This window comes from Micropterus dolomieu, linkage group LG05 (assembly GCF_021292245.1).
Source record: "Micropterus dolomieu isolate WLL.071019.BEF.003 ecotype Adirondacks linkage group LG05, ASM2129224v1, whole genome shotgun sequence".
Lineage (NCBI taxonomy): Eukaryota > Metazoa > Chordata > Actinopteri > Centrarchiformes > Centrarchidae > Micropterus > Micropterus dolomieu.
Window position 1 is genome coordinate 11,519,518 of NC_060154.1, and position 22,506 is coordinate 11,542,023.

General features: G+C 38.9%; 1 protein-coding gene and 1 long non-coding RNA gene across 2 annotated transcripts in view; one reads left to right on the forward strand and one right to left on the reverse strand.

Annotated features, from left to right (window-relative positions):
- Positions 1–1,018: 1,018 nt before the first annotated feature.
- On the forward strand, positions 1,019–21,649 carry slc5a5 (solute carrier family 5 member 5). The gene is made up of 16 exons (XM_046049528.1): positions 1,019–1,146; positions 7,681–8,103; positions 10,253–10,318; positions 10,484–10,535; positions 11,416–11,483; positions 12,096–12,250; positions 13,265–13,405; positions 14,644–14,773; positions 15,013–15,101; positions 15,942–16,054; positions 16,357–16,427; positions 16,802–16,888; positions 18,090–18,292; positions 19,857–19,954; positions 20,202–20,287; positions 20,955–21,649. Exons 2-16 carry the CDS (start codon positions 7,738–7,740, stop codon positions 21,096–21,098), a joined length of 1,869 nt encoding a protein of 622 aa, XP_045905484.1. The 5' UTR covers positions 1,019–1,146; positions 7,681–7,737; the 3' UTR covers positions 21,099–21,649.
- Positions 12,398–22,506, reverse strand: part of LOC123971027 — a 13,202-nt gene continuing 3,093 nt past the window's right edge. Inside the window, exons 2-3 of the long non-coding RNA XR_006825114.1 lie at positions 14,561–14,785; positions 12,398–13,378 (exon numbers count right to left, since the gene is read on the reverse strand). This is a non-coding gene — a long non-coding RNA (uncharacterized LOC123971027). The remainder of the gene's footprint in view (positions 13,379–14,560; positions 14,786–22,506) is intronic.

The following is a 22,506-nucleotide window of genomic DNA, read 5'->3' on the forward strand; positions in this document are numbered from 1 at the left end:
TGCTCTCTCCCTCTGCTCCTGAGCCCAGCCAACTACCTGCACCTGCAACCCATCATCCACCTCGTCAGCCTGCCACACCTGCCAGTAATCAACCTCATCCCAGCCTGTATTTCAACCCCGGTTCTCCACACCATCCTTGCTTGATCGTCGTTGCTCCATACTCGGTGCCATCCCCACGTTCAGGCTTTCATGTTTCTTGTTTTTTCACGTTTACCCTGTACCTTGTTGCTGTCTTCCCTAACCTTGTCCCTCTGTCTGTTTTCCTCCCAGGTACACTCACCCTCGTCCTCCGTTCGGCTGGGCTCATCCACTGGCCCACTCCTCTTTGGACTTCCCTCACGGCGTCCTCCCTGTTCCCCCGCCTCTCCACGCTTCCTCGGCCCCTGTGTTCCCCTGCTCTCTGGCCCCCTGTCTCCTTGGTTCCCCGTGCCTGTACTTCCCCGACGTCCTCCTCTCCCTCCAGTCCCTCTCACCCTTCTTCCTCCAATAAACCTCCTTCCTTCTGAGTGCTGCATTTGGGTCCTCTCTGTCCACACACCACACCTCGTAACATAAACAATTATTGATTCATCAAGAAGAGTCAGTAGATCAATAATGAAAACTGTTACTTGCAGCCCTATTGTACAATAAAGACTACTAGTGAACTATGTATTAAGAAGACTATACATATCTTGTATATAGATCATATTTACATACACACAGTAGTCACATTATTGCTGAATAGTCACTCTCTTATTACCCACTCTTCCCCAACTCCCTTCTGTATCTCTATCTCTCCATTATTCATAAGCACACACAAATGCAAAATGGAAACACACACACTCACACACAAGGATCATGCACTTCAGACACTAGGATACTTTAATTTTCCAGCAGGGTTCTGCATTCCTCAACTAGACCATCCTTTTTGTTTTTGGTCATGCACAGCAAACTTCCGAGTGCGCAACCTACCTGATCCTCACACCAAACACACCTGAGTGGCATTTATTTAGGGAGGAACCTAAGGGAATGTTCACGGTGTGCACACGCCTCACGCACGCAGCTTTAAAAGAAGGTGTATGGAGGCAGCTGCTAAGGATTGAAGAAGGCTGTCAGCACATTCCCCTTTCACTGAGTGGGAGCACTGGACTGAATGGAGTGCCAGTGGTGAGTCTTTTGAAATGTTAATTCAACTTTCTCGTTTAGAAAAAAAGCAGATTGGTTTTTGGCAACAGGTAATGTTCAGCAGGGATGGATCTACTGAATTACATTTACTCGTTTTTTGTGAAGGCCTACTTTTAAAGTATTTTTTAAAAGTCAATTATTTTACTTTTATTAAAGTATTTTGTTATCTCTATTGCACTTTGCATCTTTGAGGCTACAAATACATAAGTCACATGAAAGAATCATGAACAACTGTGTGAGAATGGAACACAAGGAAGGAGCCAAATCAGCAGCTGCAACAGAGAAGAATCTGCTGATGTCCAGAGAGCTGACGCTGCGGAAAACATGCATGTTCTTAATGTATATATTCACAGTCCGAGTGTCAGGGGGTGTGGGGGTTTGAGAGGTGCAGTCGTAACCAGGCCTGGCATAGCAGTTAGTGAATACTATGCAGTACAAAAAATGATTATGTCATTAAAGAGGCGATTAGGATTAGACCTTTAGGTGGGCTCAGACACTAATCAGAATGTGACCTGATTACAGTGCTTTGCAAAAGTTTTAACCCCCCTGCAAACAGTATTTATGTATTAATATTTATGACATAAATAAATAGAGGTCAGGGAGAGTTCACATTTGATAACAGTATATTGTAGCAGTATATTGTAGCAGTCCATATGTTATGCTGATATTTTTAATTTCTTTTTACCATTAAGTTTGGCCCAATATCAACAATACTCTGGTTCTTGATTAGAGGATCATTCAGAGCAGGGGGTGGAGACTGACTTCTCAGCAATGATTGAGTACACTTGGGTAATTCCCTCAGGGCCAATCAGAGTAGCGACACCCATTCTAGAGGGCATAAGAAGAGGGGCATACCTGCTACGTGTGCAGAACGCTTTTATAAACAAAGTCAGCCTGTAGCACTGGTTGTTGTCTACCTTTGAGAGCGAAGGTGTAATCTGGAAATTAATTCAGAGTGGATATAGGGCCCTTAACACCTAAAGCAAGGCAGCCTCAAGGGCCTCAAGCACCTTTGACCTGAGGCCTGTAGAACCAGTACTGTCACAATATCAATGTACTGCTTAGCAATGCAGGCTTAAAACCTTTTTAGCAAAATTGAGAAAGTGTTTTCAAAATTTTGCCATTTCCATCAACCTTTTCTAGTGCAATACACAAATGCGCATAAAAAAACATTGATGAAAACATGACTGTTGTGGTCTTGACTACCTAGACACTTTCTGACCTGGTTCATTTACTCACCGTCTCTCTCTCTCTCTGTCCTCCCAACGCCTTCTTAGTCCTGCCAATCAAAAGGCAAACATAAAAACCAAACAGCCGACATGCTGTGTTTCCTTGAGCCAGACTAAGGGGCCCTCCTACGTAACCCACTACCATCCTCCCACCTTTATTAAATAGATTATTAGAATCTTAAGATAATGAATATATAGTGAATATCAACATTACACAAATTGTACATTGTACAAAATATAAAATGCAGAAAATAATAAGTACAGCACTGGACTGTCTGTGGTGTGCACACAACAGACGTACGCTCCGTGTTTAGCACAGACAGGCGGCTGTTGATGACTGCCGCTGCTAATCTTTCACATGATTAATAAAATCAATGCGCTAATAATGTTAATGATTTTCACCCGCACACTGTGGAGCACGGTATTGCTTAGCTTGTGTCCTCTCCTCATTCTTCAAAGCTTCGTGAAAGGCGGCAGAAAGTGACAGTGACAGAAAATCTGAGTGCGAAGTTTCAGTCTGACAGTAAATGTGAAGTGTAGGTCACAGTGTGTGTGCGTGTGTGTGTTTATTAAAGTCTGTCTGTCTGTTTTTCAACTGCTGGAAAAGTGAAGGCGGTTAGCACTAGCTAACATCTCCTTTTCAGACTGCGGTCTGGAAGCTGAGCAGGATGTTTTTTGGCTGCTATTGAGTACACAAATGAATGAAATGCTGTTTCTCAAGGCCCATGGTGCTCAATACAAGATTACAATATCAACTTACAATATACAAACATCTAACTTAACTACACTAGACGAAACCAAACAATTAACAGATATATTTAGGCGGAGTAAACGTGGTTTGGCTGGAGCATTGTAAGGTGTGTAGTTCAACCCATATCTGAATCTATTCTAATAACAGCAGCAGCAGCAGAGGTCAGTAATAATTCTATGCATTAGCTACATTTATATAAGGTAACATTAAATAGCTGCATTTCATTACTTCCTACTTAGTTGGATTGTTACATATACTTTTAAAAGTACCAAGTAGTAGTAGCATTGCATGGAGACCAGCATCGGGTGACACAGCGCTGTCAGCTTGTGTAGTGTGTGACCTCCTGTTGCCGATCAGTCACGTAGTGTGAACGCCACAATGACTTCAAGACTCCCGTCACAAGACATCAAGTTGTGTAGTGTGAACAGCACGCCCATCGGCCGACACTGAAAGTCGTTTAGTCTGCACGAGGCATTAGGCTGGCTACAATAAAAGGCCACTCGAAAATGTGCACATGCTTTTTTAGGAGCATGTGAAACATCTCATAATTTGTTGAAGGAGATAAAAACAACTAACCCAATGTGGGGATCAACATAACAACTTGTGTTACAACAGCCATGAGCACTAACAAACCAGTGGTATCAATCATCTTCACAGCAGCCCCACAGAGGTTAAATAGCTCAGTTTCCCGACGAGTCAGTCAGAACTGAAGGAATCTTGTATGAGGCATGAAAAGTCTTTGAGTATCTTCAACCAAGTCCAGTTGCCCTTGATTTTAACATTCCCTGGGGCACACAAAGGATAGGTCAGTGCTTTCTTGTCTGTTTTGTGATAGCTGATCACAACTGGTCAGCTTTGTTAGCTTTGCTGCAGGTGTGTTTGTGTGTGTGAACGGGTACCAAGGGGCCTGTACTATGAAGCAAGTTCAACATACCCAGGATATCTTTTTGTTAAATGGCTTAACTAACCCTAACAATCGCGATCAGGATTAGTGGTCACACAAAGCTGGTTATCATCTTGGTAAGTCAACCCATGGTTTCCCAATCTAGCCATGAGCTCGTTGACATAAACAACGTATATACAGGAATACCTTTTCAACATATTTTAAGACTGCCGCGCCACTTTGAGCTCTAACCAATTAAGTAAGCCACACACCTTTTTAAAAGGAATTTAAATATATTTATAACATTTTTATTGCCTATATGTGATCAGGTTGTAACCTCACCTAAAAATTGAGGCATTCACCAACTTTTTCAGTTGACAGCTTGTACAGCCCTACTGTTTTCTATGTGAAGGACTGGCCAGATTCCCTGTGAAAATTCATTGTCTTACATAGGCTATGATGTTTTTGTGCGCAAAATCACTGCAAATCATGTGAAACAGTGTGATTTTGTGTTTTTAGTTGGTTTAAACCAGATAATGTTAGCTTGCCTGCAATGATATGCGTGATAACTTTCATTGACCACTTGATCAATACAACAGAATTCATAAGCCAGGAGGGAACAAAGGTGAAGAGAATAATTTGAGTAAAGAATAATGTTAGTAGTGTAGGCGGTGTAGCACAGACACAACCTGGAGGAGGTACTAGTATAAATGACTTTATTAGTATAACATTAAATTAAAAGTATATTGTTAATATAATAGTAAACTGTTAGTTAGTGATATTAAAATATTCATAATTACTATATTCAATATAATTTCATTTAATAGTATATAACTTACCACAAGTATAATATTAATTACAGTAACAGCTGTTTCATTTTGGGGTTGTTTTTTATACATTAAGTTCGACCTTTGGTTTGGTGTAGTACATATAACTTTTTTTAAATCCCGCTCCATTCAGGCTGTGATTGATCTGTTCACAGAAAGTGACATTGACGAGACACTGATTTAGCTAAATAGCCAGCTAACGTTACCCAAACCCAAATGCTGCTTATATTGTCCCTGTTGTTTACTGTCTTACTGATTCAGCTGCTGGTGGCGCATCTCGCTCTTGTTTTTGAGTAACAGGGCTGTTCAAGTGGCCACAGAGTGTCCGGCCCACAGGTTAATCCCGGTACTCCTGATCGCCACTCCGACTAATGTTTTGAACGATTAGCATTGGGGTTCTGGTGGGGTGGGAGATTACGGTCAGTTGTACTCGTAAATCGTTTTCTGGTTTGCACGGATCTTTTTTTTGGGCGTCCAAGAGTGAAATACTCTCATAGTAGATCAGTCACTATGCACTGCCTGTCTAGTAATTTTGGCTATGCAATATAAATAAATACATTCATCCGCACTTTTAGCAGACAGACTCTTTCGGCAAGCATTATTTTCACATTGACAAAAATATCTACAAAATTTAATACCTTGTTAAATGGCGATTAGACTTTTTAATACTTTTTAATGGCTTGAATTTTTGCAAAATTGATTAATTACCTTTAAAGACTATTTAAGACCCTGCGGACACCCTGATAAAAGGAGCAATCTATATGTTGGCGCCATTTTGTATATTTGTATGGGGTATTTAAAGCAACGAAACGAAAACAACATTTACTAAAAACTCCCCTACATTACCTGTACCCAAATAGCAAAAAGTGGGGAGGTACTCGGGTGCAGTTGGAAGAAGTGAACCACCATCGTAATACTGAAAACCCAGGGTTAACCCTGAAATTACCTTGCTAAGCTCAAATCCAACATCAGCAGAGAGAAAAGGGTCCGCAGTAAATGTACAATATAAGTTACAGTGGCCATTGAATGACTGAAGACTGAATCTTCTCAAGACTAAAGTGGAGCTCCTGTGTATTGCTTGCCAACAGTTGAAAAAAGAGTGAAGGGGATTAGGCCCAAAGTTAGCATTGACTTCGGCCCTGGAGAAAAACAGTCTCCTCCGTGCTTCCCGACTCTCTTCAGTCACTGTATTTTTGTATAAACAATTTCTAATAACTCTTGCTAGTTTGTTACTCTGTTGTTTTGTGTGTTGTGTTTGTGTGCTTTCATGTTTTGATTGTTTTTTTTTGTATTTGTTACTGTTGAAGCTACTCACAGTAATGCTAGCGATACATGAACTAGACAGCATGGCTTAGACTTTGCTTTCAAAAGTATTTTGCTTCAATACATATTTAAATATTGAGAGGCATTTTGTCACACTTTCTACAGTACTGCAAAAAACATGCCACCTTATTGAGGCTAACATGCCATTCGTATGGATGTATGGATCTTAAGCTGGCTGCCTCGACAGGGACACTTCTCGACTCCCTCCGCTGCTGTTAGCTCACCTGTGCTGTTATTGGCCTGGTAGCTGGATTAATACAGTATGTTCACTTGTACTGAGGAGGTTGTTTTTGTAGGCCTGTGGAATCTTGTTTTTAGCATGTGACGTGGTCAAACTATGGATGAGCTGGCTGAGGGTGAATCCTGGAACCTTACCGTCTCAAAGCTGAAGAAAAGCATCGCTGATCTAAAGTCTGAGCTCAGCCACAACCACAATGTTGCATGATCAACTGGTGCACGCTGGGCCTGGCTAACATGCTCGCTGTTGCACTGCTAGACTGCTGTTTTTGACAATCCCTGTCACAGTTGTGACAGCAGGGAGCTCTTTCAGCTCAAAATGTCTGAAAACCTTGGAGTGCAGTGGGACAGCCAGGTTGAGTGAACTGGTTGTTTTATGCTTTGAAAATGAATGAGCTGAGAAGTTGAACCTAGAACAGATTGGGCCGTTGTAGATACAATTAAAATTAAGATGGGGAGGGGGTATTATTCCAAGAAAAAACTAAGCATTCCCAGATTAAAGTCGTAAAGTGGCAGTTTATTTAATTTCTTTTGCCTATTAATGCTTCTCTATCCTAATAATGCTTTCTGTAGCCTAAAAATGCTTGTAGCACCTGCTGTGGTGACTAACACTCTTTTTGTTAGTTTATCTTTGTCATCTTTTCTGGTTAATTCTAGTAAAGGTACACTGAGAAAGGCACTTTGTATTTTTAATAATCACCTGTATGCACAAGCTGCAAAATGCCTTTATAGAAAAGGAATATGGTTTGGACTTAAGCCCTCTGTAATGTGATGTCATGTTAATGCACTTGTTTTTTTTTTTGTAGCCTGAAAAATAATACTCTAGACAGTCTTTTTGATCATTACTTTAAATGTTGCCAGGCCACTCATAACTAGACATGCAGCATTTGTTACATGAGCATCTTTCTGGTCAGCCATGGTAAGATGCAGACACTCTAGCACTAGCCTACGTTTAGGTCTTAGTCATTAAGTTATGGCAAGGATTAGATAAAAACTTGAATTAGGGAGATAATGGTGGTTGTTAATGTTGGAATGATTGGTTTAAAGAAAGCATTGATTACATTTGACTAATTGCATTGTTTCCACTGATGTTGGTAGAAGACAAAAAACAGAGTCAGGTGCCTTGTATGTCCATCCATTCACTCCAAACTGCTTAAGTCTGCAGAGTTTTAAAAGTTTTTCAGGTATCACCCAGAATAGTTTACATATGCCTTGTGTCTCCATCATTCTTTGTATGGTCAGTAATTGACTTTAATTCACTGACAGATCCACTAAACATCTGGATCCACAACACATCAAGCCAGAAATCTTCAAAGTACAATAATGGAACCGCCGTCTGCCAGTGAACCATCCAGACCAGGTTTCGGCCTAGCTGACTACGCAGTCTTTGCTGGCATGTTGTTTATCTCTATGGCCATCGGACTCTTCCAGGCCTTGAAGAAGCGCCTAATGGATACCAGTGCTGATGACTTCTTCACAGGGGGTCGGAACATGCCAGCAGTGCCTGTTGGGCTGTCACTCTGTGCCAGTTTTATGTCAGCAGTCCAGGTTCTGGGTGTTCCTTCTGAGGCTTCTCGCTATGGCTTTAAATTCCTTTACATGTGCCTCGGACAAAGCATCAACTCCCTGCTGACAGCTTACCTCTTCCTGCCAGTTTTTTTCCGCCTGGGCATCACCAGCACCAATCAGGTCATAATGAGCTTCCAGTTCAGCTTGATTTATACTTCTGCATCGAATTGACAGGGTAGCCTACGCGTAGCCCCGTACCATACGCCATAGCCTACACTGTAGCCTGACATGCACCTCCTCAAAAATGTAACTACACATCGGGGTGACGCTGACCATAAGAACTGTGATTGGTTGGCTCTGAGCCGACAGGAAGTGCTCTGTGCTTTGAAGTAAATTTAATAGTGGCCAAATGACTCGTTTCACTCGATAACATTGGAAAGTCAGCCGCACGTATATCATTTCACCCCTATTCAAGTTAGTGGAGGGCTAAACCAGAAGTTAGCCTGCCCCACCACCAAAAGTCGCAGACACAGTGGACACTATAGCACTGCCACCAATTAGTGTTTGGTGGTGTAATTGCAGAACGACACAGACACAGACGCAGAAGCACAAGTATAAATGCACAACCACATGCGTAGCTTGCGCCATAGGCTACAGCGTAGACCCGACGCAGAAGTATAAATCACACTTTATTATCCCAGTTAATATATTTTACTTTCATGTATCCTGTTTGCAAAGATCTAAAGATTTCAATTTGTATTATTTAGAAATAATAATAATACATATACAGGTGCATCCCGGAAAATTTTAATATTGTAAAAAAAAGTTTAAAAAATTCTGTAACTTCATTCAAAAAGTAAAACTTTAATATATTCTAGATACATTACAAATAAAAATGAATATTTCAAGCCTTTGTTGGTTTTAAACTTGATGATTACAGCTTATAGCTCATGGAAATCAAAAATTCTTATCTCAAAATATTAGAAAATTAGAATAAAGAATGTATAATACAGAAATGTCGACCTGAGAATAGCCATTATTCTCTGTCTGGCTCAGTACACACAACCACAATCATGGAGAAGACTTCTGACTTGTGTGTTGTACAGAAGACACTCAATGACACCCTTACCTGGGCTAAGGAGTAAATGAACTGAACCGTTGCTCAGTGGTCAAAAATCCTTTTTTCAGGTTAAAGTAAATTTTGCTTTTCGTTTGGAAATCAAGGTTCCAGAGTCTGGAGGATGAGTGGAGAGGCACAGAATCCAAGTTGCATGAAGTCCAGTGTGAAGTTTCTGTATTCAGTGAGGATTTGATGTGCCATGTCATCTACTGGTGTTGGTCTACATTTTATCTGTCAGAGTCAATGCACCAGTCTATCAAAGAAACCTGGGCTTCCATAACACCTCAGCAATGCCACGCCGCATTGATGCAGTAATTCTTGCAACAGGACCCCCGACCAAGTACTGAGTGCATAAATTTACCTATTTAAGAACTTTTCAGAAAGTCAACATTTTTGTATAATACATTCTTTATTCTAATATTTTTAAATATGGATTTTTGATTCCCATGAGCTGCAAGCTGTAATCATCAAGATTAAGACAAAAAAGTCCCGAAACATTTCACTTTGTATAATATATCTACAATATATGAACATTTAACTTTTTGACTTAAATTACAGGAAAGAATGAACTTTTTCACGATATTCTAATTGTCTGAGATGCACCTGTATTATAGAGGACTTATTAAAGGAACAAGAACATTCTTAGATGTTTTTTATCAGGATGCAGGATATCTGATATTGGTATCGGATTAACTATACTGGTATCGAAAATCGGCTGATACTGACACAAACAGCTGGATTGGTTATCTGTGAGAAGGGGGCCAATCCATTTAATTTGTTTTAAATTTAATTCCCAGTCTTTTCCTCTGCATGAAAAAAAACAGCGTAATAATTTTACACTGGAATCAGATCGGTAGTCTGCATCAGAAAGCCCAAGTATCTGTATCAGAATTGAAAAATTTGGATTGGTGTATCCCTAGTTTTTGTTGGTAGTGGACTATAAGATAGATACGATTTGTTTTGAGGGTTTAAACCAACTAACCAAAGTACACTAAACTAACTAAAGTAATTAGGTAGTTAAATACCTAAGGTAAGAGTAACTCTTTCTAAGCAATCATAGTGTAGGAATAGGGTCGGGATTTCTTTTTCACAATATTGAAATGCACCTGTGGGTCATTAAACGTGATGAATACAAGAGGCGAGGAAGGATGAGGGATGTGTGCAAAGATACTGTGCCGTGTTATAACTCCAGCCTTCTGCCTGTCACAGTATCTGAAGATGAGATTTGGCAGAGGGATGCAGCTGTTGGGGAGTGTCCAGTTTCTCGTGGCGACGGTAAGACAGACATCACAACTTTTCTCATGCAAATATTTGCTTTGGGTCAGACCCAGTTAACTCCTGGCAGGCAGTTATTTTATTTGCACAAACCAAGCATGGCCTCTAGAACTTCTTATATCCAGCGTGTCTCCTTGTTTGCTTTCCTTGTTTCCTTTTTCTCAGCTTCTTTATACAGGGATTGTTATCTATGCACCTGCCTTGATCCTCAACGAAGGTAGGACAGATCACCTGATGTCCTTCTGTCTCTATGAACTAATGGGATGTCTTCATTCAGTTGGCATTTTTGTTATAATTCCCACAATTCTTTGATATTTGGTCCGTTACTCACAAATGGTACATGGCTTTCTACATGATATTATACATGTGTATAAGTGCATTTCTAATCAGAGATGCACTTTTACACCCAAAACAAGACCTGGCGAGGTTTAGTTGGACCCAGGGGGAAAAAATCATCTGTGTATGGTAACAGATACTTTGTTTATTCTATAATTTGTTCCTGTTCTTATCAAGGTTAGGCCAAAGTGAGAGAAGAATTAACCATCTTGAGAACATGATGTTTGAAGTGAAGTTAGGAGACATGAGCTACAGAAGAAGGGGTTGGAGGAATTTTACATTAAGAAATTCAAAACACTGAGAATGAACATCAAATCTCTTTTTTAATGTTTAATAGGATCACATAGTTTGTCCACAAGCAGCAGGGGTATAGAGGTGTATTGTACCTATATACACAAGGGATTTACAGGAGAGCAATACATGCAGATACTGCATGAGATGAAGAGGACAAAAGCCCTGTAGTATGGGAAGACAGCAGTCGATTATGGGTTCAGTTTTACCATGTCATCACATGTTTGCGGTAGTCTTCTTCATTCAAACATGGTACTTTTTTTTCACAATTAATCCTCGCAGCACACAGTGTGCTTTGGTGAGCTGTCATTTATTACTGTTCTTCTGTTACATTTCTGACACACTCAAGTTTGCTGCCTAGGAGTAATCGATGCCATTTACTGTTGAATGATGTTCAAACAGTGTTACGTTTACGAATAAGGTGTTAAAAGGATATTCCATATTAACACATTAACACTTGTTTATTTCAGCTACTGGACTCAACATGTGGGTGTCTCTGTTTTCTACTGGGATCATTTGTACCCTATACACCACACTGGTAAGGAAAATTTATTTTCCGTCAAATCAAACCAGCAAATTGCGTTTAGGGTAGGCACTCTTAGACAAGACTGGTTTCTGTTGAGACTCAAATGTGCAGACATACATTTTGACAGTATGACATCCGTCAGGCAGGAGTCCCATTCTTTTAAAATAGGCTACACATTTGCAAGTGATTATGTCACTCTAGCCAATGAAGATTTAGCTGTGTATATCAACGTTCAAGTTCATTTATTTATCATTATATAACACAACGTGGTACAACGAAATGAAAGTTTGTAGTCCCTTCATGCTACATACATAACAAAACAGATAATTACATTTATATTAGGTGATTTAGAATAGGTGATTTGTAAATTAAGTAAAATAAAACAATATACGCCTGCACACGACTTCTGATTTTGACAATTTATGGGACTCTCCAAATTAATACAACAAGCACGCCCACTTCGCCTGTTCAGAACTGCTAAACACTATTGTCTTGATAAGTGTTCAGACGACACATGATACAAACAATTTTGTTACTGTTTGCCCTTAAATAGTTTTTTTGGAAAAGTCTCAGATGTTGTGGTGTGTTTCCCTGTCTGTCTCTTCCATCATCTGTGTGTAACAGGGTGGCATGAAAGCTGTGATCTGGACTGATGTGTTCCAGATTTTCGTCATGTTATTGGGCTTTGTGGCCATTTTCATCCACGGCACAATTATGGTTGGTGGTCCTGCGCTGGTACTGGAGATCGCCAATAATGGATCACGGATTAATTTTAATCAGTAAAAAAACACAGTTTTTTCCCTCCCATTTAAACACATTAATATCTGGTTGACTCCACAGTACTGTGTGTGCCCAATCTTATCATCGTCCTACTACGGGTCCTTCGTAGTAGTATCAACTACCTTTTTATGATTAAAAACCTCCATTTCAGATTATTTCAGGCTGTTAGTTAATGGAAAATACTACTGGTTACTACTGGTATTGTTCATGTACTCTTTTTTTTTTTACATCCGGGCAAAAATAACTACACACAGATGAGCACAAACGTTCATTCTTAGAAACAGAAGTTTGACAAAAGAAATCTTAACTCAAGGTTCACTAACCGGCTTTTTATGCTTTCAAACACATCCTTGGTTTTGGTTTGGTTAACTTTTGCTCAGTTGTCATCACAGGACCTAAGTATGGAACTTCAGTCATGTGATATCAGAGGGTTATATGTATAGGGAGAAATTGTAACCCCTGTCTGTTTTCTAGGATGGTCTTTGCATCTATGAAATTATGTCCAATGCTCTGGAAAAAGCTAGTTTGTGGACCTGGCATTACGATTTTTTTGTCGAACAATACATAGAGTTTTTTGTAATTTTTAGCAAGGATATTGCCACATTTAAATGTATGTATGAATGTCCCATGCAAAATAGAAACTATCAACAATATCTTTATGTTAACTAGAGGCTGAAATTGATTCGGGATCCCTGTGGGATTGGACTCGTTGGAATCATAGCTCAGTTTTTATATTTAATATGCGGCTCTTATATGAATAAATACTATTTCCTTTTTTAAATCAGGAATGAGATGGGACAGGACTCATTCTTCCGGGATAGAGACAGGACATCGTTTCTTTTTTACTCAATGGGGATGGGGAATATTTTTGCAGCAGTGGGATGCTACTGGAGTAAAAATCCACTACCGTGTCACCCTCTAATGTAAACTCCAGGTGTTATAATGGCAAGAGGCTCTAAAGAATGGATTCTCCCGATTTGTTTGAAATTGTTTTTTTCAATTTCCCCCCCAAGTTTTGACTTTGACCCTCGGCGGCGCTATTCATTCTGGAGCCTATCTGTCGGGGGTGCACTTGTTTGGCTGTCCATGTACGGGGTGAACCAAGCTCAAGTCCAGCGCTACATCTCCTGCAGAACAGAAAGAGAGGCCCAGTGGTGAGTGGAGAGTTTTTTGGTATTAATACAAAGTTCTAGCACTTGAAGATGTACTATCTCAGGAGAATAGAACACCAATTTGAAAGCCTTCATGAATTGAATTTGGGTTGAGTTTATAGATTGTAGAAAAATAACTGATTCTCTCTTTCAAGAGTAATGAAATATTTTTGTCTGGACATCGGGGCACTCATACAACTGCAGAAACTGAAATATCTCAACAACTATTGGATGGGTTGCCTTGAAAGTTTGTATAGATATTCATAGTCCCCAGAGTATGAAATCAACAGACTTTTACTCTAGTGCCACCATGAGGATAACATTTGTAGTTTTAAGTCAATTCTGACTTAAAATAAAAAAATACACATCGGCTTTACTTTGTGTTCATGGCTGTTCTCCTGTGAGTTGTAACTCATACAGGAATAGTGCTATAAGGCTATGACAGCTGCTGTAGAGGAGGATTTGATGTCATGGTGCTTACAGAAAGAGGCTCTCAAGAATGGATTCTCTGATTTGTTTGATGTTGTTTTTTCAATGTTTTCCCCCAGTTTTGACTTTGACCCTCGGAGCAGCTAAAAGCCATAGTGGGACACTGCAGTATAAACATAGTTTTAGTTTAATCTTCTGGTCTGGCAGATACTGGACTAAACAACAAACATTAAATGGTGACACATATCTAGACAACACCAGTATCCCTTACAGTAACAGTAAGAAAGACATTCTTTTCCTTACCAATGTGTTTAGACAGAAGGTGCGATGTTTAAAAGCCAATATTTAAGGGCAGAGTTATTTGGGTATTCACATATCACATGTTTGTTTTAGGTTGACATTTTTGTTTTCGCAAGGAGAAATGTAATAGTTTTGTTCCTTGTTGGGTAGTTCAGACAAAGGTTATATTCAGTAGCCCTTTTATATTGTCAGGCATTGTTGCTCTGCAATGACTAATCAGAAATTTTTCCTGTATTCTCCTGTAAGATTTTTTTCTGCTGACTTATGAGGAAGGAAGTGGTTGGAGTAAATGTGAATATTTTGAAAATATTTAAGCATTGACAGAATAAAAAAGTGGACATAGGTTTTGTTTTAATTGCATTAAAAAAGATACACACAAAGATAAATAGCCCTTAAGGTTTCAAATCTGAAGTTGAATTTTTTCCTTACCTGGTAATTGATATTAATAGTGGAAATGCAGAGAGCCAGCAGCAAACCTGGGTCACTATAATGATGTTTGCTTTTGATTGCAGGGCGCTGTTTGTGAACCAAGTGGGTCTGTGCTTCATTGTGGGCAGTGCAGCAACCTGTGGCATTGTCATGTTCGCTTATTACAGCAACTGTGATCCACTGAAGTCTGGGAAAATTTCTGCCCCTGATCTGGTACTGAAGACTCTGCAGAAAAAAGAAAATTGTTACTGTTATTGGTATTGTAGTGCAGATAGGTTATGTTTTTACTGGACTTCACTCTCAGGGTTGTTAATCCACTCACATGTGTTCCATTGTCCAGAATGCAACATTTATTCAATGAAGAACAACTGAGAATAATTAATAATTTTTTCTAACACACATATATTAACTTTCCCACTATTTCCCCCACCCCCACCTCTCATCTGATGAAGTATATGGCATACTTTGTGTTGGACATATTCAAAGGTTACCCTGGCTTTCCAGGTCTTTTCCTTGCCTGTGCATACAGTGGGACCCTGAGGTATTTCACTCTTGGTTTCTCTAAACCTAACTAAACTTATATCATGTTTTCCCCTAACATTACAGAGAACCAATGGTGGAAAGTAACTACGTACATTTACTCAAATACTGTACTTAAGCATAATTTTAAAGTACTTTTATTTTATACTTCTACTCAATACATTTCAGAGGGACTACAGAGCTATTATTACTAGTTATTTTTTAGATTAAGATTAAACCTTGTTGGCCTTGTAACCTCTTACAGTAAAAGCAGTTTGTGGTTGGGGCCCCTTGTCACATTTCATGATCACGAACCTCTCAGATGGTTTTATTTAAATAGCTGGTTGAGGTTCAGAGAGGGAAACATTTCCATTATTTCACATAAAAGCATAGATTAGATTAAAATTTTAAATATTAATACAAATGTATGTACAGAACATGTTCTTTCTTCTTTCCTCCCCCTTTTTATCATCTCAGATTTATCCTGTGACCCTTTCTTCCACCACTGTAGGGAACTAATTCTAGCCCATTAAAGCCACAATGTGTAGAGTTTGAAAATGTCCAATTTTGGCAGCCTCTAGTGGTACTACCAAATATATTGTGGTACACACCTCTGCTATGTCTTACGGGCTCTATATTTGGTACAGGATCATAACAAAGTTCATAAATATATTTTCTTTAGAACTTTTAACGTAATACTTTGAATTTTCAAGATAGTAATCAACCTCATTTAAATATATTGGGGCAATCTGCCTTCCTTGTTGGCTGTGATGGTCACTAATTGAAGCAAAAAGAAAAATATTAATAGTGTGTAAACATGGCCAGTAAGCTGCTGAGGTGGGGTTACATGTCTTTTTCACAGCACAGCCTCCACAAGTATCAATGCAATGGCTGCAGTAACGATGGAGGATCTGCTGCGACCTCATTTGCTCCACATGCCCCAGAAGAAATTGATCCTCATTTCCAAAGGACTGTGTAGGTTGCTTCTCACTAAATATATCCACTTAATTGAATTGTTTTACTCTTGTATGTAGTCTTAACACCAATGTGTTTTAAAATCGGAAGGTAACCATGATATAAGACAGAAAACTGCCACTTGATTTCGACCAGTCCAGACGGTTTGGAGTGCAAATCATATTTCAATTAATTTCATCATGTTTCATTTTTCAGATCAACTCAGTAGTAGATGATACCACTTCCTGTTACATTTTGGAACCAAGTTGAATGCATTGTTCACAATTCATTATTTTAGTATTTATTTTATTTTTTTCCCTAAGCACTCCTATACGGAGTTAGTTGTATCACTGTGGCTGCTCTCTCCTCCTTCCTGGATTGGGGAGTTCTTCAGGTATAATACCTAAATATTACTATATATCATGAGATTTAATAATTTGTGCAACTCCAGGTTATTGTAAAAATGTTGCTTTAAAAGAGCTTTAAATGGAACACAACCTGCAAGTAGATTATGAAATGGTCAATTATCAACAACAAAAAAAAGTTTAATAGTTATTTGTTAGCAATAACAATTAAACAAGCCTGATACAAACCATAGTGATTACTATTTAAAAGTGTTTTGTTTGTTTCTTTACATTTATTTTACTTTATTTATTAAAACTGTAATAAATGAATAGGAATTTGATGACTTCATAAGATTTACGGTAATAAAGTCTCAGTGGGGTGTGTGGTTGCTTTTCCAGAACTGCCTTTGTCTTCTCTATTCAGGGATCGTTCACCGTCATGGGTGTGGTCAGTGGTCCATTGCTGGGGGTATTTATTTTGGGGATGTTTGTCCCAGCAACAAACAAAATGGTGAGTGGCTGGATTTGTCCTGTGGTGTACACTGTAGCTCGTTTGTTGATTGTCTTATTCAGAAAAAACTTTTTTCACAATGGACATTCCTTAAATCCTTAAGGTAAAAGGCAGTATTTTATGGTTTCCTTATTCTCTCATGTTTTTTCGCATGATATAACACAAAATGTGTAGAAAGAATTTTGTGGGGAAAACAAAAACATTGTTGGATTGGATTAGTCATATTTTCTACAGATACAAAGTAAAATTGTGGAGTTCTGGATATTTCTTTCATAGCTTCAGCTGTAAATCAAACTTAAGAAGATGCCAGCTCTCCTCTACCACTCTGTCGCCTGCTTAATATTGATGTAGCTGTAGCTTTTGTGAAAAAGCAAATTGCTACCAACACTGATTTTGTCCCAATATTGGAAACAAACCAGGACTCCTTAACAAAAAGGAATGTACCTCTGATTAGAGTATTTGTTTAAAAGCATTCAAGTAAATTCCCAATACTGTTTTATTATGAACACTTTGCGTAAGAAGGCCAAGCAGTGCTTCTATCTTTTGAGGAAGGTCGGTACTTTCCATATTAGTCATAATATCCATTGTTGAATCTGTATTTACTATAATATCGCTTTCTGATTTAAGCGTCACTGTCTAAAACCAAACAAAACCATTTAAACTCATTAACTTCACACCTCTTTGAGACAACTTTCATTGTTAGGGCAGTCAACATGAATGTCAAACACACATGAACAACCCCAACTCCGCGCCACCTTTTACCCTCGCAGATTAGTATTGTCCTGTTAACCACACAGTTTTTCAGGAAATAAGAACTCTTTTGTCCTCAGCAGTCTGTGTTATCAACAGCAAGAAAAGTTAAAGGAAATGAAAAGGAACTGCCTTCACTGACATTAGGTGTTAGTGATTTATATAATTTTGTGTTGGGTGTTTTTGAAAGAAAGTCAATCATTAGATAAGAAGATGTGTAATTTAAAAAAAAATAAATTGCTACAGAACTCTTTTTCAATATTTTACAAAAACATTTGTTTGCAGTGCTTTCACAGCTAATAATTTTTGGAGCCCTGGCACACAAAGCTACCACAAGGAACTCAAAGCCAACTCAAACTCAAAGCACCGACAAAGATCAACTCATGTGTCAAGTCCCATTTGCCTCAAAATGCCTCTAATGTTCTGTTAAAAGTTGTACTTGGTGTTTCAGGGGGCGTTCTCAGGAATATTTGTGGGCTTCTGTGTCTCTCTGTGGCTGGCTGTTGGTTCAACTCTTTACCCGCCCAGTGAGGAGACCATGGGTGTCCTGCCTAGCTACACAGGCGAGTGTGGACCCAGCAACATCACCCTGAACAGCAGCCCTAACCAGGACCAACACTCCATCTCCACCCCGCTTCACCCCGATAACCAGGGGTCAGTGAGTTCAACAAGGCCTGCACCGAAATACAACAGTTTTTCTCCCCATGTGGTTTACATTGGTAAAAGATAGAGATCAGAATCAATAATCACAATGTATCTTTACTAAAACCAATATACTTAAGGTGAGATAAGATGAATGAATAGCTGAGTAATGGGGTATTTAATATGGTGAAGTGTATAATAGCACAGAGTAGTATGACATTTAGCCTGGATTTTGTAACTGATGTACAGTATCTCACAAAAGTGAGTACACCCCTCACATTTTTGTAAATATTTGATTATATCTTTTCATGTGAAAACACTGACGAAATAACACTTTGCTACAATGTAAAGTAGTGAGTGTACAGCTTGTATAACAGTGTAAATTTGCTGTCCCCTCAAAATAACACATCACACAGCCATTAATGTCTAAACCGCTAGCAACAAAAGTGAGTTCACCCCTAAGTAAAAACCCTCTCGGGGATGGAGTTCACCAGAGCTTGACAGGTTGCTACTGTAGTCCTCTTCCACTCTTCCATGACGACATCACGGAGCTGGTGGATGTTAGAGACCTTGTGCTCCTCGACATTCCATTTGAAGATGCCCCACAGATGCTCAATAGGGTTTAGGTCTGGAGACATGCTTGGGCAGTCCATCACCTTAACCCTCAGCTTCTTTAGCAAGGCAGTGGTCATCTTGGAGGTGTGTTTGGGTTCGTTATCATGTTGGTATACTGCCCAGCGGCCCAGTCACCGAAGGGAGGGGATCGTGCTCTGCTTCAGTATGTGACAGTACATGTTGGCATTCATGGTTCCCTCAATGAACTGTAGCTCCCCAGTGGCAGCAGCACTCATGCAGCTCCACACCATGACACTCCCACCACGATGCTTGACTGTAGGCAAGACACACTTGTCTTTGTACCACCTGGTTGCCGCCATACACACTTGACACCATCTGAACCAAATAAGTTTATCTTGGTCTCATCAGACCACAGGACAGTTCCAGAAATACTTGTCCTTAGTCTGCTTGTCTTCAGCAAACTGTTAGTGGGCTTTCTTGTGCCATGTTGAACTTCCAGTGACCAGTATGAGGGAGTGTGAGAGCGAAAACACCAAATTTAACTCACCTGCTCCCCATTCAAACCTGAGACCTTGTAACACTAACGAGTCACATGACACCGGGAAGGGAGAATGGCTAACTGGGCCCAATTTGGACATTTTCACTTAGGGGTGTACTCACTTTTGTTGCCAGCGGTTTAGACATTAATGGATGTGTGATGTGTTATTTAAGAAGATATACTTTATTATTAATCCCACAATGGGGAACTCAATGTTTTGAGGGGACAGCAAATTTACACTGTTATACAAGCTGTACACTCACTGCTTTACATTGTAGCAAAGGGTAATTTCTTCAGTGTTGTCACATGAAAAGATATAATCAAATATTTACTAAAATGTGAGGGGTATACTACTTTGTGAGATACTGTAACTTTATAGAATCATAATGTTTGCTAAAATAAAGTCCTGGCATACAACTAGATGCATGTTACAGCAATAAATGTGACATTTTCCAAAATTAGGGGCCTGCTGAACTTCTACTCCATATCCTACCTCTACTTCGGTGCCATGGCGACTAGTTCGGTTGTGCTAGTTGGACTGATTGTGAGCTATGCAACAGGTAAGAAGATAAAAAGACTAGAAGACACATTATTCAAGCCAATAAAACTACACTGAGTTGCCAGTATTTTTGAAAATCTAACACCCAATGCAATCCAAGACAATTGCCGTGCAATAAGCACTTTTTATGTTCCATCTTTTATGAGACTATATCAGAAAGACTCTGTTGTCATTTTTGTCTGTTGTTATTTGTGGCAATTAATTGCATTGGAAACTGAACATATTCTGTTGTTTCTTTCTACACACAGGACCAACAAAGAAAAATCATATTAGAGAGGGTTTGTTATGGTGGGATCTGAATAAAAAGCAAGTAGATGTCCCATCCGAGCACAGAGTAAGTACAATATCACAAGCTCATGACTTTGGTGCCCTTTGTTTTATTTGTGTAAATCGACCTATAGAGTGTAGAAATGTGAAGAAGTATGAGAACAGGATCAATGGGACGAACCAACATTTTTATGAATACTGGAGAATATCTATGTATTATCTTTGGCTAGCTAACCATTGGACTTATGGGTTCACATTTTCTGTATGAAGCGTTTTTCACCTGAGACTCAGGTGAAAAATGCCATTATATAATAATGTTATATATCCACTTCGCAGTTGTGCAACACAATGTATACCAACTAAGACACTAACCCCTTTAATTTTGGAACAGATTTGTAATGGCACTACACATATAAATTTGAATTTGTTTGAAGTGTGCTGTTGCTTTTAGACTGGAACAGTATCCAGGGTGTGTCCACAGTGCATGCTGGGATAAACCTATTGTGATCACCACTTAGAGCTTGACATGTTGTATGTTTCAGTTGGAAGCATACTTATGGTATGAATGTGATGAATGGCAGATAAGAAGAAGCCTTTATCCCCACAACTACAACAGTTTCATAGCTGATCGAACTTCCATTCAGGGAGTGTGCACCTGGGTGTTATTGTTCAGTATGTGTGTGTCAGACTAACTTAATGTCCATCACTTTGATTCTTATTGTCTTTTTTTGTAGAAACACAAGGCTACAGATATGGTATCACAGATTGTGCCTTTGAAGGACCTGCATAAAGAAGATGCAAATGAAAAAGAAGAAGAAAAACAAACAGATGTTGGAAATATTAAATCACAACTCAGAGTTGAGGTGTTGGACAAGTAAACATTAAAATCCCAAATAGCACTAATGACAGTGGCATTTCCTCTCTAGTAGTAGTAAGCATATTTAGTACTAGTCTTTATTTATCCTGTTCATTTCAACTTTTAATTCTTCAAATTTACTAGGAACATTTGTGTAAAACAAAAGACCATTTAAAAAAAATCTGTCTGAGTAATGATGGCCTTTATCATTTTGCCATGGAATGTTGTGACTCTTGTGAAATCCACTCAGGTGTTTTATGAACTCCTTTAACGTTGAAAGGCTCTTTCATCAGGACATTCATTCTGGTATGTTCCATATCTGTAACAATGCACACCTGCACTTCAGCTCCTGTTAATGGATATGTGACTGGAAGAATCTGGGTTTCGTCATTCTCCACTCTGTGTTTATGTTGTTACATTATATTACCGTCCACTTAGTTACTCCTATGAATGGTTGGCTTTTTCAATGAATGTACACTCTACCAGTGCTATTGGCAGTTTTGTATAAAAATATTCAAAAAACACTTTCTCTTTGTTTTTAAGTAGGTTTTATGCACAATTGTTATAACTACAATAAATAAATATATATCCACATTAGAGGTTTTTCTGTCTGTGACTACTATGTTTGTGTAAAATCACCAGTGTACTGAAAATTGTCTATTATCGTTAGGAATGTACAGGGTCATAAATATTTTCCTGTGTGCGGGTCATGTTGGCTTTGGCTCATCAAGATAAAGTACTGGTTCAGGTGCGTTACCAGTGGGACAGGATCCAGTTTTATGAATGTGTATGTGTGAATGTGTACAATAGCTTCAGTGTTGCATCTGCGTCATTCACATCCCAGTGAGGTAGCTTTACTGTTTTTTTATTGTAAATATGGTACCTTACAGATTTTAACTAGCTTACCAAATGATAGGACCGAAAACACATACTGTGGTCGGTCAAACTGAGAATAGTGTTGCAAACATAGGTGAAGAGTAACAGGTCATTTTACTACAAATATGTGCTTGAGTATGTTATCAAACTAGTATTTAACTTAAATATGTACTTAATTTTTATTGGGTTTTTTTGTATTTTTCCCTTTCTACATGGTGAGAATTCTTTGTTACAAGATGCTCAGGTATTTGGAGAGCATCTGATGAGTGGTATAGTTTTTTTTTGTTTGTTTGTTTTTTTAAATGTTCAAACGTTTGTGACCATTACTTTTTAAAATAGGCTTAAAGAAAGCAACTTAACTTGAACCTTCGTATTTTTCTACACAAGTAAATGTACTTCATGTTGCGTTAAGGACAATAATCATACTTCTGCTCGAGTAGGACACCGTCTTTATACCACTGTGGAACGTCTTTCTTAACATTTCTCAACTTTAAAAGCCCTTACAAATGACTTAGGAATAAGAAACATTCATTATATCCTGTCATAAAGGATAT

Coding starts and splice junctions, on each gene's coding strand:
- slc5a5 (XM_046049528.1), top strand. CDS start 7,738: ATGGAACCGCCGTCTGCCAGTGAACCATCCAGACCAGGTTTCGGCCTA. Junction 15,102..15,941: donor GCATACAGTGGGACCCTGAG/GTATTTCACTCT, acceptor TCTTTTTCACAG/CACAGCCTCCACAAGTATCA. Junction 19,955..20,201: donor GATTGTGAGCTATGCAACAG/GTAAGAAGATAA, acceptor TTCTACACACAG/GACCAACAAAGAAAAATCAT.